The sequence below is a fragment of the Candidozyma auris genome, chromosome 1 (genome assembly GCF_003013715.1).
Source record: "Candidozyma auris chromosome 1, complete sequence".
In the NCBI taxonomy this organism is placed as follows: Eukaryota; Fungi; Ascomycota; class Pichiomycetes; order Serinales; family Metschnikowiaceae; genus Candidozyma; species Candidozyma auris.
In genome coordinates, this window is record NC_072812.1 from 2,272,787 (window position 1) to 2,285,156 (window position 12,370).

The 12,370-nt window shown below is 45.0% G+C and overlaps 7 protein-coding genes across 7 annotated transcripts; 4 read left to right on the forward strand and 3 right to left on the reverse strand. All coding sequences in view use genetic code 12, as the record gives it.

Annotated features, from left to right (window-relative positions):
• Positions 1-60: 60 nt before the first annotated feature.
• SMC5 (DNA repair ATPase SMC5) lies at positions 61-3,303 on the forward strand (the record flags this gene model as incomplete). The annotated part of the gene is made up of 1 exon (XM_029032433.2): positions 61-3,303. One exon carries the CDS (start codon positions 61-63, stop codon positions 3,301-3,303), a length of 3,243 nt encoding a protein of 1,080 aa, XP_028892748.2.
• A 42-nt stretch (positions 3,304-3,345) lies between these two features.
• CJI96_0001078 (glutamate--tRNA ligase MSE1) lies at positions 3,346-4,887 on the reverse strand (the record flags this gene model as incomplete). The annotated part of the gene is made up of 1 exon (XM_029032434.2): positions 3,346-4,887. The coding sequence occupies one exon, from the start codon at positions 4,885-4,887 to the stop codon at positions 3,346-3,348; it is 1,542 nt and encodes a 513-aa protein (XP_028892749.2).
• A 677-nt stretch (positions 4,888-5,564) lies between these two features.
• Positions 5,565-5,942, forward strand: CJI96_0001079 (uncharacterized protein; the record flags this gene model as incomplete). Its single annotated transcript, XM_029032435.2, has 1 exon — positions 5,565-5,942. The coding sequence occupies one exon, from the start codon at positions 5,565-5,567 to the stop codon at positions 5,940-5,942; it is 378 nt and encodes a 125-aa protein (XP_028892750.2).
• A 1,468-nt stretch (positions 5,943-7,410) lies between these two features.
• CJI96_0001080 (uncharacterized protein) lies at positions 7,411-8,364 on the forward strand (the record flags this gene model as incomplete). The annotated part of the gene is made up of 1 exon (XM_029032436.2): positions 7,411-8,364. The coding sequence occupies one exon, from the start codon at positions 7,411-7,413 to the stop codon at positions 8,362-8,364; it is 954 nt and encodes a 317-aa protein (XP_028892751.2).
• Positions 8,365-8,738: 374 nt separating this feature from the next.
• Positions 8,739-9,161, forward strand: CJI96_0001081 (uncharacterized protein; the record flags this gene model as incomplete). The annotated part of the gene is made up of 1 exon (XM_029032437.2): positions 8,739-9,161. The coding sequence occupies one exon, from the start codon at positions 8,739-8,741 to the stop codon at positions 9,159-9,161; it is 423 nt and encodes a 140-aa protein (XP_028892752.2).
• A 32-nt stretch (positions 9,162-9,193) lies between these two features.
• Positions 9,194-10,006, reverse strand: SYN8 (syntaxin; the record flags this gene model as incomplete). Its single annotated transcript, XM_029032438.2, has 1 exon — positions 9,194-10,006. The coding sequence occupies one exon, from the start codon at positions 10,004-10,006 to the stop codon at positions 9,194-9,196; it is 813 nt and encodes a 270-aa protein (XP_028892753.2).
• A 350-nt stretch (positions 10,007-10,356) lies between these two features.
• On the reverse strand, positions 10,357-10,797 carry CJI96_0001083 (uncharacterized protein; the record flags this gene model as incomplete). Its single annotated transcript, XM_029032439.2, has 1 exon — positions 10,357-10,797. One exon carries the CDS (start codon positions 10,795-10,797, stop codon positions 10,357-10,359), a length of 441 nt encoding a protein of 146 aa, XP_028892754.2.
• Positions 10,798-12,370: the final 1,573 nt, after the last annotated feature.

Here is a 12,370-nt window from a genome sequence, read left to right on the forward strand (position 1 = left end):
CACCGAGTGCATCAGAACGCGAATACATAGCAGATCACAATACATACTCCCACATCTCCCATGATAGAAGTCGAAAAAGCTGTTAATGGAGATGCTGGCCACAAAAGACGAAAACTAGATAATGGGCTGGCCCCAGGGTTGCAGTTCAAACCCGGCAATATTCTAAAACTACGAATCCGAAACTTCACCACCTACACTTATGGTGAGTTCAATCTTTCACCTACACTCAACATGATCATTGGCCCCAACGGTACAGGCAAATCAACTTTTGTCGCTGCAGTGTGTTTGGGGCTAGGTGGGAAGGTGGATTTGATCAAGAGGAAAAATATGGACTCGATGATCAAGTCTGGGGCGAGTGAAGCGCTGATTGAGATCACCCTCAAAAACAAGGACGGTTTGTCTGATATCACGATAAAGCGTGTCTTTCACTTGAAAAATACAAAGTCCAAGTGGACGATTAACGGGTCACCAAGCGATGTGGTAAAAGTTCGCCAACTAGTGCTTGATTTAGGGATCCAGCTAGATAACTTGTGCCATTTCTTGCCGCAAGAGCGTGTGGCTGAATTTGCCACACTTACTCCAGATAAACTTCTTTTGGAAGTGGAAAGAACGATTGAAGATAATACACTTCTAGAGAAGCATGAGTTGCTTATAGAGTTGGATGAGCAGTGGGTAGAGCTAAGTGCGGATGTTGAGAGGCTTGAGTCGAACATTGCGAGTTTAATTGCGGACGTGGCTAAATTCGAAGAGGAAGCTCAACGGTATGCTGAATTTGAAGAGAAAGCTAAGCAGATCGACTATCACAAGAAGCTTCTACCGTACGCCAAGTTACAGGATGTGAAGGAACAGATGAAAGGTCTCAAGAAGATTCGTGACGAGGCAAAGAAGGCGTTGCTTGAATTCTCCTCCACTACTCAGCCACTTCACAATGAAAAAGACTCGGCGGAGAAAGAACAGGAGGTTCACAAGGGTTTGGCGGAGAAGTACCGGGCAGACATTGCCACTCACAACAGCGAAATGAAACATGCAGAGCAGAAAATTGAGAGTATACAAAAGTCCATGGAAGAAGTGAAGGACGAAATAGACGCATTGCAAAATGCTACAGAGAAGAGAAAGAAGGAATTACACAGGACAAAGGAAGAGAAAGAAACGCTCCAAAACAAGCTCTTGACGCTCGAGGAAGTTGACGAGGACTCGATCTCGCGGTTGTCGACAGAAAGACAGGAAAAGTATGACGAAAAGCTTCGACAAGATGAGGAAGTCGAGAATTTGAGCTACAAGCTGAGCTCATTGAAGCGGGAACACGAACAGTGTGAAATGAAATTCCGTGAGGAAAAACGCAAACTCGACAATGACGACAGACTAGAGATTCTCACGTCAACTGGCACCCGCTATCGTCCAGATCTTCTTGAGAACACTTACAAGGCGCATGTTTTGCTTCGAAGGGAACGTAGAAATCACGGATTTCGATTTTATGAAGCTCCAGTAGTTTCTTGTCAAGTCAAGGATTCCAGAATGGCCAAGTACTTCGAGAAGGTTGTGGATAATAACTCCTTATTTGCTTTGTACTTTGAATCTGAGCCTGAATATCAAAAGGTATCTGAATTTTTGCCTAGAGAGCTTAATGTACCGATGAGAGTGATTTCTGACGATGATATTACGCAGCCACCTCCGATACCTCCTTCAACATTGAAGCAATTTGGTTTTGAAGGTTATTTAGCAGATTTCATAGAGGGCCCATCGGCAGTCTTGAAGTCATTAAACCAACGCGCTCTGATGGATTCCATACCTGTTGCCACGAGGCCTGTCGACACCGACATTGTCAAAAAGCTACTTGTACCTGACGAATCCGGCAGAATACCGTTTAAAAGATTCATTGTTGAAAATAGTCTTTACATGGTTGGTCGTTCGAAGTATGGAAGCAAACAGGTATTTTACAAAACGGAGCATATTGGTGAAGCACAACTTATGGGTTCGAGGGGCCTCACGGAGGACATGAAAAGAGAAATCAAGCGTAAGATGGTGGAGGTCAAACAAAAGATGGAGGACGCTCTCGCTAGGAGGGATCGCATAAGCAAAGAAAAACTGAAGCTACAAGAAGCCTTGCTCAAGATTAATGACGAGCTATCAGCTCTTGATGCCAGTGTGCGTTCTTTGAGAAAGAAGAAAGAGACAAGATTGAGGACTGAAGAAAGCATCAAACATCTCGAGACCCGTATAAATAAAATCAAGGAAAATATGTCACAAGATGATACTGTGAAGATAAAGGAGGCAGAGGATAGATTAATGCAGCTTTACATTGATCAGTCTCTGGAATTTCAGAGAATAGCTCAGTCAAGTGAAGAACTCGTTCGATGCAATTTGGAGTTGAAAAGAGCTGAATTATTGAGTCAACAGTCCAAAAATAAGATTCTCACAATAAACTCACTATTGAACGAATTGGATGACCATAAACTTGAATTACAGCAAAAATACAATGATGCCAAAAGTCGATACGATCAATACAAGAAAGGCGACGCTGCCAAGGAGATACGAGAACAGACTCTCTCTGAAGAGGACCGTGAAGTTGTTCGTAATCTTGCCGAGCAGTATCTCGAAAATTCACAGCTCTCTGAGCACTTCGTTCGAATGAAAATTGATCAACTTGAGGACGAGTTAAGTGTGTTATCTAATGCTGATAAGGGATCAATTGAATCATTAAAGGCTAAACGAGCTGATCTCGAGATTTCGCAGAGGCAGCTTCCCGATCTTCAAAGAAAACTAGAGGATCTCAAAAGTAGAATGGATAAGATATCAATCCCATGGCAGGAGGAACTTTCTGATATGATTGATGAAATCTCTAGGGTCTTCCAGAAGAACTTCATAACAGTTGCGAGCGATGGTCAGGTACGTTTGGTGAAGCTGGAAAGGTACAAAGACTGGAAGCTTGAAATCCTTGTTAAGTTTAGAGAGAACTCAGAATTGAAAGTTCTTGATCATCAGTCGCAATCTGGAGGTGAAAGAGCAGTTTCCACAATTTTCTTCATTATGTCACTCCAAGGTCTAACAAAGGCACCAATTAGAATCGTCGATGAAATCAACCAAGGCATGGACCCAAAAAACGAAAAAATGGCACACAAGTATTTAGTTCATACAGCTTGCAGAAAGAGCTTTTCACAACACTTCTTGGTGACGCCGAAGTTGCTTACGGGATTATACTATCACGAAGACATGGCAATTCATTGCATATTTACAGGCCCCTTCTTGAAGGGTAATGATGGAAGCGCAAAGACTCGTGATCTTTTGAACTTCCAGAGACTATAGATTGTATAATAATATTTTTAATTTGATCAGCTTCATGGCCATCTAACTTTTCTCGAGGTATCTGATGGCCTTTTCTATGCGCTTTGAGCATTGATCATAGCCAAGAATGTCAATCAATACGGGAATTGTAATTCCTGGGACTCCTCCTGTCAATGCAAAACGAGCGGCCTCGAAGACGTTCTTCTTCTTAAGTGAAGGTAGTTTCAGCAAAACTGCATCAACAGGAAAAGGGTCTTCAACTGTTTGCTTATTCCTAAGCGTTCTTAAAATATCAAGGACAGTCTGTGTGTCTTTTGGCACATCAACACCTTCAAACTCAATCTCTTTGAAGAAGTACTTATGCACATTATGCAATTCATGAACTGAAACCATATTGGGGCCAGCTTCTCTCAAAATACGACGGTAGTAGTCTTTGGACACTTCAGTTTTTGTCTGCTGTTTCAAACAAGCGTAGCTTTCATCCACCAATTTGTCAAACTTTTTGGGATCTTTGATACGGGCACACAAGTGGCTCTTATTGAAAAAATGAAGTTTGTTGTCGTTCACTTTGGCATTTCCTTTTGTCAACTGATCCAACGAGAACTTGCTAATGAGATCGTCCATGGTCATTACCTCGCTCGTCGCCTTGCCCTTTTCTGGTCTTGACGGGGCCCAGCCGAACAATGCCACAAAGTTAGTGAGCGCTTCAGGCAAGGTTCCCTGGTCTCTCATACTGAGTACACCGATGTCGCCTTGTCTCTTCGAAAGCTTCTTCTCTGTCAATGACGTAAGTAAGGGAATATGCACAAACTTAGGAGGCTGCCAGCCAAACGCTCTGTACATGGCGACATGCTTTGGCGTGGAAGCAAGCCACTCCTCGCCTCTAATTACGTGTGTAATCTTCATGAGGTGATCATCAACGACATTGGCAAAGTGATATGTGGGAAGGCCATCCAGCTTTAGGATGACAAAATCGTCATACCTACGGTCAGTTTGGTTGATCTGTGGCTGCAAATCGAGTCTCCCATGAAGCAAGTCAGTGAAAGGTTCGTATTTATCTGGCGATCTGAATCTTACCGTATACTCTTGCCCATTGGCCTCAGGCGAATGCAAGCACTTTCGATCGTAAGTGACAGTAGTTGGTGGTTTCAACGCCATTGCCGACTCACGCAAGTGCACAAGTCTATCTTTGGAACAGTAACACTTGTAAGCGTGTCCTGATTCTATAAGTTGCTCGGCGTACCTCTTGTATATGTGCATCCGCTCTGACTGTCTATATGGCCCAAATGGTCCGCCATTTGTAGGGCCCTCATCTGGCACGATTCCTGTCCAGTCTAGAGATTCATAGATATTCTTTTCTGCACCGTCTACCAAGCGATTACGATCTGTGTCTTCAAGCCTAAGAAGAAATTGTCCCCCCGTGCTTTTTGCTAAGAGGTGGTTATATAGAGCCGTTCGCAACGATCCCAAGTGAAGAAACCCTGTGGGAGAAGGAGCAAATCTTGTCCGTGCTGGTGACTGAGGTTGAATAGAAACCTTGGTAGGAGACGCTCGAAGTTTCCCCTTTAGGCTGAGTTTATGTAGAAGCCGTGCCGAGGCCCACATTAGGTGATGGTGGAGGTGGAGTGAGTAGTTTGATCTTGATGCGCGATGTAGTGGCTGCAAGGCTCCCAGAAGATAGCTCCAATGAGGGAGGCGCCCACTTTAAGAAATTTAGATGAAAAGGGTTGTTTGGTTGAGTTTTAATGCTGCTTAAATAAGAGAGTGTATTTTCACTTTAAAACTTGGCATTTTGTAAAACATAATCTTGTGTTAGCCCTACCTCTACAATGGCTGCAAAGAGGCAGCAAAACGTACCTTCACTTGATGCTTAAAGAATTCCACCCAATATTTATAAATCTCATGTAATCAATTTGCTGTAAGCATTCCGAGAGTCTTCTTCTTTGATGTTGGGGGAGGGGGAGGGCCTCCATAGTGGTTGCAAAATGCTCCCACTCCACCGATCTACCCCACATCCTCCATCTTTCTACACTTTAGCACATTGCTCTTGGTACAATTATACTCTAGGACTTCTAAGGTGACTTAGGCTTTGTATATTTCTCTTGAACGCTGACGCTTTCTCTGGATCCCCTCCATGTTGCTGACACCCTCCCTGCACAGGTTGATGATGATATAGAGGATGTACCTTGAATTGCCGCAAAATTTTCAAAAACCATCAAGTCGCTCGCTACACCCAAATTTGACATATCCTCGATTATTTCACCGGCTGGAATCCCCAAACTATGTCCCATTTGCTCCGCCAGAACGGCTCTCCCGCTGTTCTCCCACAGCAACCTGCTCTGAACCCAATCAACCAAAAGAGGCAGATGCAGCAGTTCTACCTCCACAAGCTGTTTGATCTCGAGCTGGACATCGAGTTTCTCCCTCTCATCCCTCAGGACCCGGTGGTTACGGCCATTCAGATGCACGAGACTATGGCAATGCAAAAAGCTCAATTCGGTGGATTGGCTCAAGGAATAAGCCCCGTACTCAACAGACAAGACGCCATTACCTTGTATAACCAAGCACCGCAGCGTGCTAGGCCACACAGCGGCCATTTTTTGCATCAGCATTTGTTTGGCGGGAAAAGAGCCAACTACGTTCAGAATCGCAGCCACTGAGCCCGTTTCTGTGTAAAATAGACCGTCCCCTTGCTTGGGGGCATATTTATCATTATATTCAAAATTGGGTGCATCAAATAGATATCATGTTTATAGTCAAAAGATAGATTCTAGAGATTTGCACTGCTCGATCTGCGGTAGATGATAGGTAGAGTTTGTAATTTGTTCAGATTCGCGAGTAATGGTTGCTAAAAGGCTGGATCAACAGAACTCCCTAATAAATATATGAAGAACAAAAATGGTATAGGAGATATTATCGGGACATAATGTAATAGCAGTCCTCTCGGAACATTAAGTAAATAGTATTCTGAAAGCTTGGTACACTAGAGAAGGGCGGCTGATAACACCAGATGTAGTGAGGAATAGGAATGCCCCCAATTGTGAGCAGCATCCTGGCAGAAAATGGACACAATATCTGCAAGAGTCTATTGATTCCCCAAAATTTTCTTGATTCTATTCATTCCCTTTTCCAATCAATTAATAACCCCCCGAGGTACTTGTCACATAGCATTGCCAAAATAGATTAACTGGAGGAAAAGACCTTCCCAAATAGTTCTGGCCACAACTTCCAGGTACTTCAAGGCCAGCAGTTTTGTTTGAGCGTCTTGAAATCAGTGTTAAAAATGTATCGAGCTGTACAAAGTACCTGGTGCCACAACAATAAATCCACAGAATATTAAAGTGACCTGAAAAATGAAAAATATGAACTTAATCCATCACAAATTTTGAGGTGGCTATCAATTACTCTCTTAGAGCATGATTAATTGTTTGTAATCCCATATATTAGTAGTTTGATCGTGTGTCAGTCGGGATGGGAGATTTACTTTACTCTTCTTCGTTTCAGCATGCACCGAGCTGACCTTGACTAATATCGCAAACACGAAAATGCAACGAAGATCTTCAAAAAAAAAAAAAATAAAGCTTTCATGATCATTACAGTTAAGACGTCGTCCAAAAAATGTATCGACGCCTAAAGCACACTCTGGAGGAGAGCCCTCTTCAAACTAAATCATCTGAACTTACAGTTCAGGATGACCCCAAGTAATTTATATGACCTATGTAGCCAGGATACAATATTCAATAATCTGGTTAGAGCAGTAGCTATTGACACTTAAAATCTTACACAAATAGCCTAGCCGTAATCTGATACTCAGATACTAGTGTGTGTAGGATCTTGGCAACCAAGAATCCCAGCCAAAAAACCACTTCTAGCAAATCTGTCCAAAATCAAGATTAGCAATTGAAGAAAGTTTACGTTTTGCAAAATTTTTCTTCAAATGGTTCCTAAACTCGCTCCACATATACATGCTGTTGAATCCTCTATGCGCACTTTCTAGAAGCTCACACTATTGTGGCAAAAGGTGATGCTTGCCCATATATAAGGTGCGCGCTTGCCCATCCCTGACCCTGACCTAGGCATAGTAGCTACCTTAAATTTATCACAATCAAGTGCCATTGCACATTCACAATGTGTAAGAGAAGTAACAATTCCTTTGACGACACAGCGTTGTCAAAACACGATGACTCCTTGTCCCCTTACGATGATGAGATCTCCAGGTTCTTTGACAGAGCTGCCTCCTTGACCAAGCGAATTGTGGGGCACACATATGAGTTTGCCAATGAGTTGCCTTCAAAGTGGAAAGATCAGGCGGGCGACTCCGTTTTTGATCGGTTTATGAATAAACCTTACCAGACGAGAGATAAGGATTTGGAAATTGACCGAGGTTTCATTCCTTTTGGCATTCCTTTTGACATGTTCAATGTGTTTGGAGGTGCCAGTGGAGACAGTCCATTCGGGCTCTATTCGTATAAGAGCCCATCAATTCGCAAATATAACGAGTGTATGCGTAAAGACGGTGAGTCCGTGTGGGACCAGGAGGGCTACTGGCGTTGTTTATTTCCTAATAGCCAGATCCCCAATAAGATCTTGAACTACAAGAAGAACCACTTGGCAGGACATATTTTGACCAAGGAGGACTTTTCAGAAGCTCTTCAGGAAAACCCTAGCGCAGACCAGAATGGCGTGATTGACTTGGGGCCCAAGGGCATCTTCTTCAGGGAGTTCAATCGGTATTTGAAGTGGAAGAACGATATGTATGAGGACGTGAGAAGACAGAGGGAGGAGTCCAGGAGAAACCTTCGTGAGTCTTTAAAAGCCCAACATCAAGCAGAGCTGTTCAGCAGCCCAACTACCGATGGTGATGGCGACAATGTCGTGTCCTGGTCTATGAAGACCGTTACGGAGACTGACCCAGACACCAACAAGGAGATCATGCACGAGACTAGAACCGAAGTGTTTGAAGATGGCAGGTCTGTCACTAAGAAGCTGACACGGAGCAGACCGATTGGCAGCAGCGAGTGGCTGGCCCCCGAACAAACCACCGAGGACAACAAGCTGGGCTGGTTTTGGAACTCAAAATGAGTTTGCTGGCCCATAAAGAGGCTTGACCTCTACGACGAAATGAGATTGGTTTTATTGGATTACGAGGGGCTACTGGTGCACCTCTGCAACTACATTGTTTATATCATTGGAGTTTTTACATGTAAAAAGGTTGTTTGACAGACTGTAGGAGCCAAGGCTATTGAAAAGTATCCGTTTTTTAATTCACGCTGGGAATTGATTCATTTACCCCAGAGTTCCATATCTACATACCGTGGGTGAGGTACAGGTCTCTACGGAAGCTAAACAACTCAACATCAGTATACAAGAATTCAAAAGCAGGCATCTAACATCGAAGCATCAACAAACCCATACACGTATACATTTCACAAAGGTGCTTTCCCTTCACTTAAGCAATGAATCCATTGAACAAAATCATCTTCCTCCTGGCCTTCTTGGCCTTTGGGTTCCTTCTTATCCTCCTTTCGTGTGCTCTCTACAACAACTGGAAGCCGCTCTGGGTAATTGGCATTTTCCTTGTGGCTCCGTTGCCTAATATCATACTGTCTTCAATTGAAAGCAACAGAAACGATTTCTTGACGTTCAGCAACGACAGAGGGAACACTCCCACACCTTTACAAGAACTGGCGAAGGTGATTACCGGGTTCTTACTTGTGAGCGGTATTGCATTGCCCTTGACCATGTACCACACCCAGCTTATAGGGGTAGGCTCCTTGTTTATGAGTGTAATCGGTGGTCTCATTGTCTACAGCGACATCATAGTGTTCATATGGTTCTTTTCCGAGCACGAGGACGAGAACGATGACTTCAACTTTTAAAGATTCTATACATACGGCATTCGGTTAGCATTTCAGCTAAGCACAACCAACAAGAGTATTAAGATCACAGAGAGCACAATTATCGTGACGAGACTACCATTCTCGCTCACTTTGGTGCGGAAGTCCTTGAGCCGCCCACTGGCCCGCCCTAGACGACTGCCCGAGTCGTCGACTCCTCTTTCCAAGTCATTAAGCAATATGAGATGCTCGTCCAATTCCAGATTAATGTTACGGCCCATCAGGTGCTGGGTTCGGATCGAGTCATGCAACGCATCCAAGTGCTGGTCCTGCTCCAAGAGCTGCTGCTGGTGTTGCGCAAACATTTCTCTGTTGGAAGTGTCTACAGATTGCAATGAGAGGGCATCCGAGTCCAGCTGCTGGTCGGGGTCATCTCTATAAGGCTTGATAGTAGTTGATGTGCCCATTAACTGCGACCTCATATTGTCCTCCTCGTCAGCATCGTAATCTTTAAAACGAACCAGTTTCTTCGTGTTCAATTCGGGAGCCTCGGGCTTGACGATTTTGTCAGTGTATTCATACTCATGCGCATCAATGTAACCATCTTTGGATAAGACATCAAGCGAACTCTTGTAGGAATCTATTAGTGTAGAGAACTGGTCTGCAAAAGCGTCGATATGGCCGGCAGAAATGTCCAGATGTAGATATTGGAAGCTCTTCTTTATCTTAGCGAGGAGATTGATCAAGTCCAAGTTATCGTCCAGCGACGGCGTGAGCTTGAGGACGTCGATGAGCCGCTGCCTTTCCTCTATGTTAGCCAGCAACTGGTCTAAGTAGGATCGAATTTTTGTAAACGAAGAACGGATATCTTTTTGGGTGATTGTCATGGAAGGCTACAGTGGGACGAGCGAGACAGGAGATTGATAAGGCGTGGGACGGTGGGTGGAGCGCACGTGACTTTGGTGGGCCAGGAGAGGAAAGCCACAAGAGAATTTGGTGGTGGAAATGCATGGAGATGCCTAAGAGGTTCGGAAAATATTGGTTATATTATAAATGTGTTTATATGGTATCGTGAGATTCTTTTTTTCACTTGTGGTAGGCAGTTTGTCTGGACATGTATCCAGGTGAGACAAGGAAGCACGGTACGTCAGACGTCATATATGCGATCTGGTCTATCCAGTTTGATGGCGGTTGAAGGCCCTTGATGCCTTTTTAGATACCGAATGGCATGGATCGCTTACTGCCTCGTGGAGGCCGCCTTCGAGCGGCTCAGGGAGCACGGAAACAAGCCGTCTCTCTTGATGATGGTGGTGTCCCAAGCGGGAGCGTTTTTCAACGCTGCAATCGTCTCGTTGAGACAAGTTTCGATCTCCATCAACTCAGCCTCGGCCAGCCCCTCGAGACACTCCAACATGGTTCCTAGACTGTCGAAAGCAGACGCCAACGCACCCCTGGACGTCGGAAGCGGCCGTAGCGAGGCAGCTTTGCCCAGGGCGGCCATTTTCGCCAGCTTTGTCAGGTCGGGCCTTCGAACGCTCAGCTGCACCGACGTGGCCTCTGAGCACATAGATAGTTGCAGGTGAGAGTCCGAGTCCAGCTCGGTCAGCTCGAACGAGCCGTTGACAGACGCCTCCCACGAAAGGGTCTGGAGGTCCTCTAATTTGTCCAAGAGCGACATGGGAGGACGAATGTTGAAGGAAGGAAGCCAGGAATAAGGGAAGGAAACGCTAGTGGCACGCGTAGACGAGACGGTGACCTGATAAACCTGCTAATGACAAATCCCAGCGATTGTTACAAGCGACTGACCCAAACGATTCACTTAAACGATTGACTCGATCGACTGACTGTGCTTCAAGAAGATGCTGTGATAAAGACGAGGAGGTGGTTAAGAGAAATGAAATGGAGCTAATCTCGTAGAAACAGGAACTCTCGTCTAAGGCAGAGGAACAGGAGCCCAATTCGCAGCCAGATCCAGCAGACGGGTCGCGTTTTGCAGAGGCCGCATACTTTAGAGAAAGGGGCTGCAGCCACTACAGACAAAGAAAAAAAAGCGACTTTTCCAAGCACAATACAAAACACAACCATTGTGTCTAAAAACGCAAAATACGCCAGAATATTTTGGTGTGGGAGGCGCTGGCGGTGTTATCAAAGTTTACAATGGCCGGCACCGCCCCCACCGAAAGAAAGAAAATGCGTTTAGAATCTGCGGTTGGTGGGAGGTTGGAGGTTGGAGGGTGGAGGTGGAGGGTGGAGGTGGAGGGTCTCGTACGTGAAGAGCGCTTTGGATTATCGGCTCGTTTTTCGTTGGTAAGCCTGGGGAATGCGTCGGTAGAAATGCGTCGCTTGAACAGGAATGGGTGCAAAATCGCGTAGTATGAGGCGCTCTTAGGCTTGACGGGAAGAGAAATGTGAGGCGGGGGGCGTTGAGAGGCGTTGGTGTTGGCGTTGGCATTGGGGGAGTTGAAAGCGTTGAGAGCGTCGAGACATCATAAAAATTGCAATGTCTGTAGCATGTCTGTATGAGTCCCGCCAATTGCAAGTTGGTTGTAATAGCGAGCAGCTAGAGCAGGTATACTGAACAAGTATACTGATCAAGTATACTAGACAGGGGGATTCATCTGGGATTGATTACGTATCCTATTTCCAAATGATGTTTCAGAATATACTGAATGCTTTACTTTCCGATTTCCTGTCTACGTATGTTTCTGTTTGCTCGCTTCGTGTCTGCCGCTTATTGTAATGGCTGCGAAAACAGATCGACTGCGCTGCTATCAACACAAGCAATCCTGGCTAGAGAACAGTGCATGCAAGCTAACAGAGACAAGGTACTATGATCTGGATGCAAGTGAAAGGATCGACTGGAAAGGCTGTTCACAAATCCTTCTGGTTTAAAGTTTCGAGACAAACCAACCCATTGCAGGTGGCCCAGCCCCCACAGGGCCCCGTGTTTGACTTCTGGATTTGCAATTCCTTCCTTGGTATTATCTCCAACTCGGCCTTAAGCCTGCTTTGGCCCACTAGCAAACATTAACTTCAGTCTCTGTTTGCTCCATTTCCCTATATACGCTGAGTGAAGGCGGAAGTGCAGCTGGTTGCCCAATCACACGTAACAGCGCTAATCCGTACAATTCGAGGAGAATTCGTATTACAAACAATTCCTTCTGCTTTTTCAAAACAATCTCTGCGTGCTGAAGACTTCTCTATACCTCAATTCCAGTAATATCTTTTTGTCCAGGCATTGCTTGCTGGTA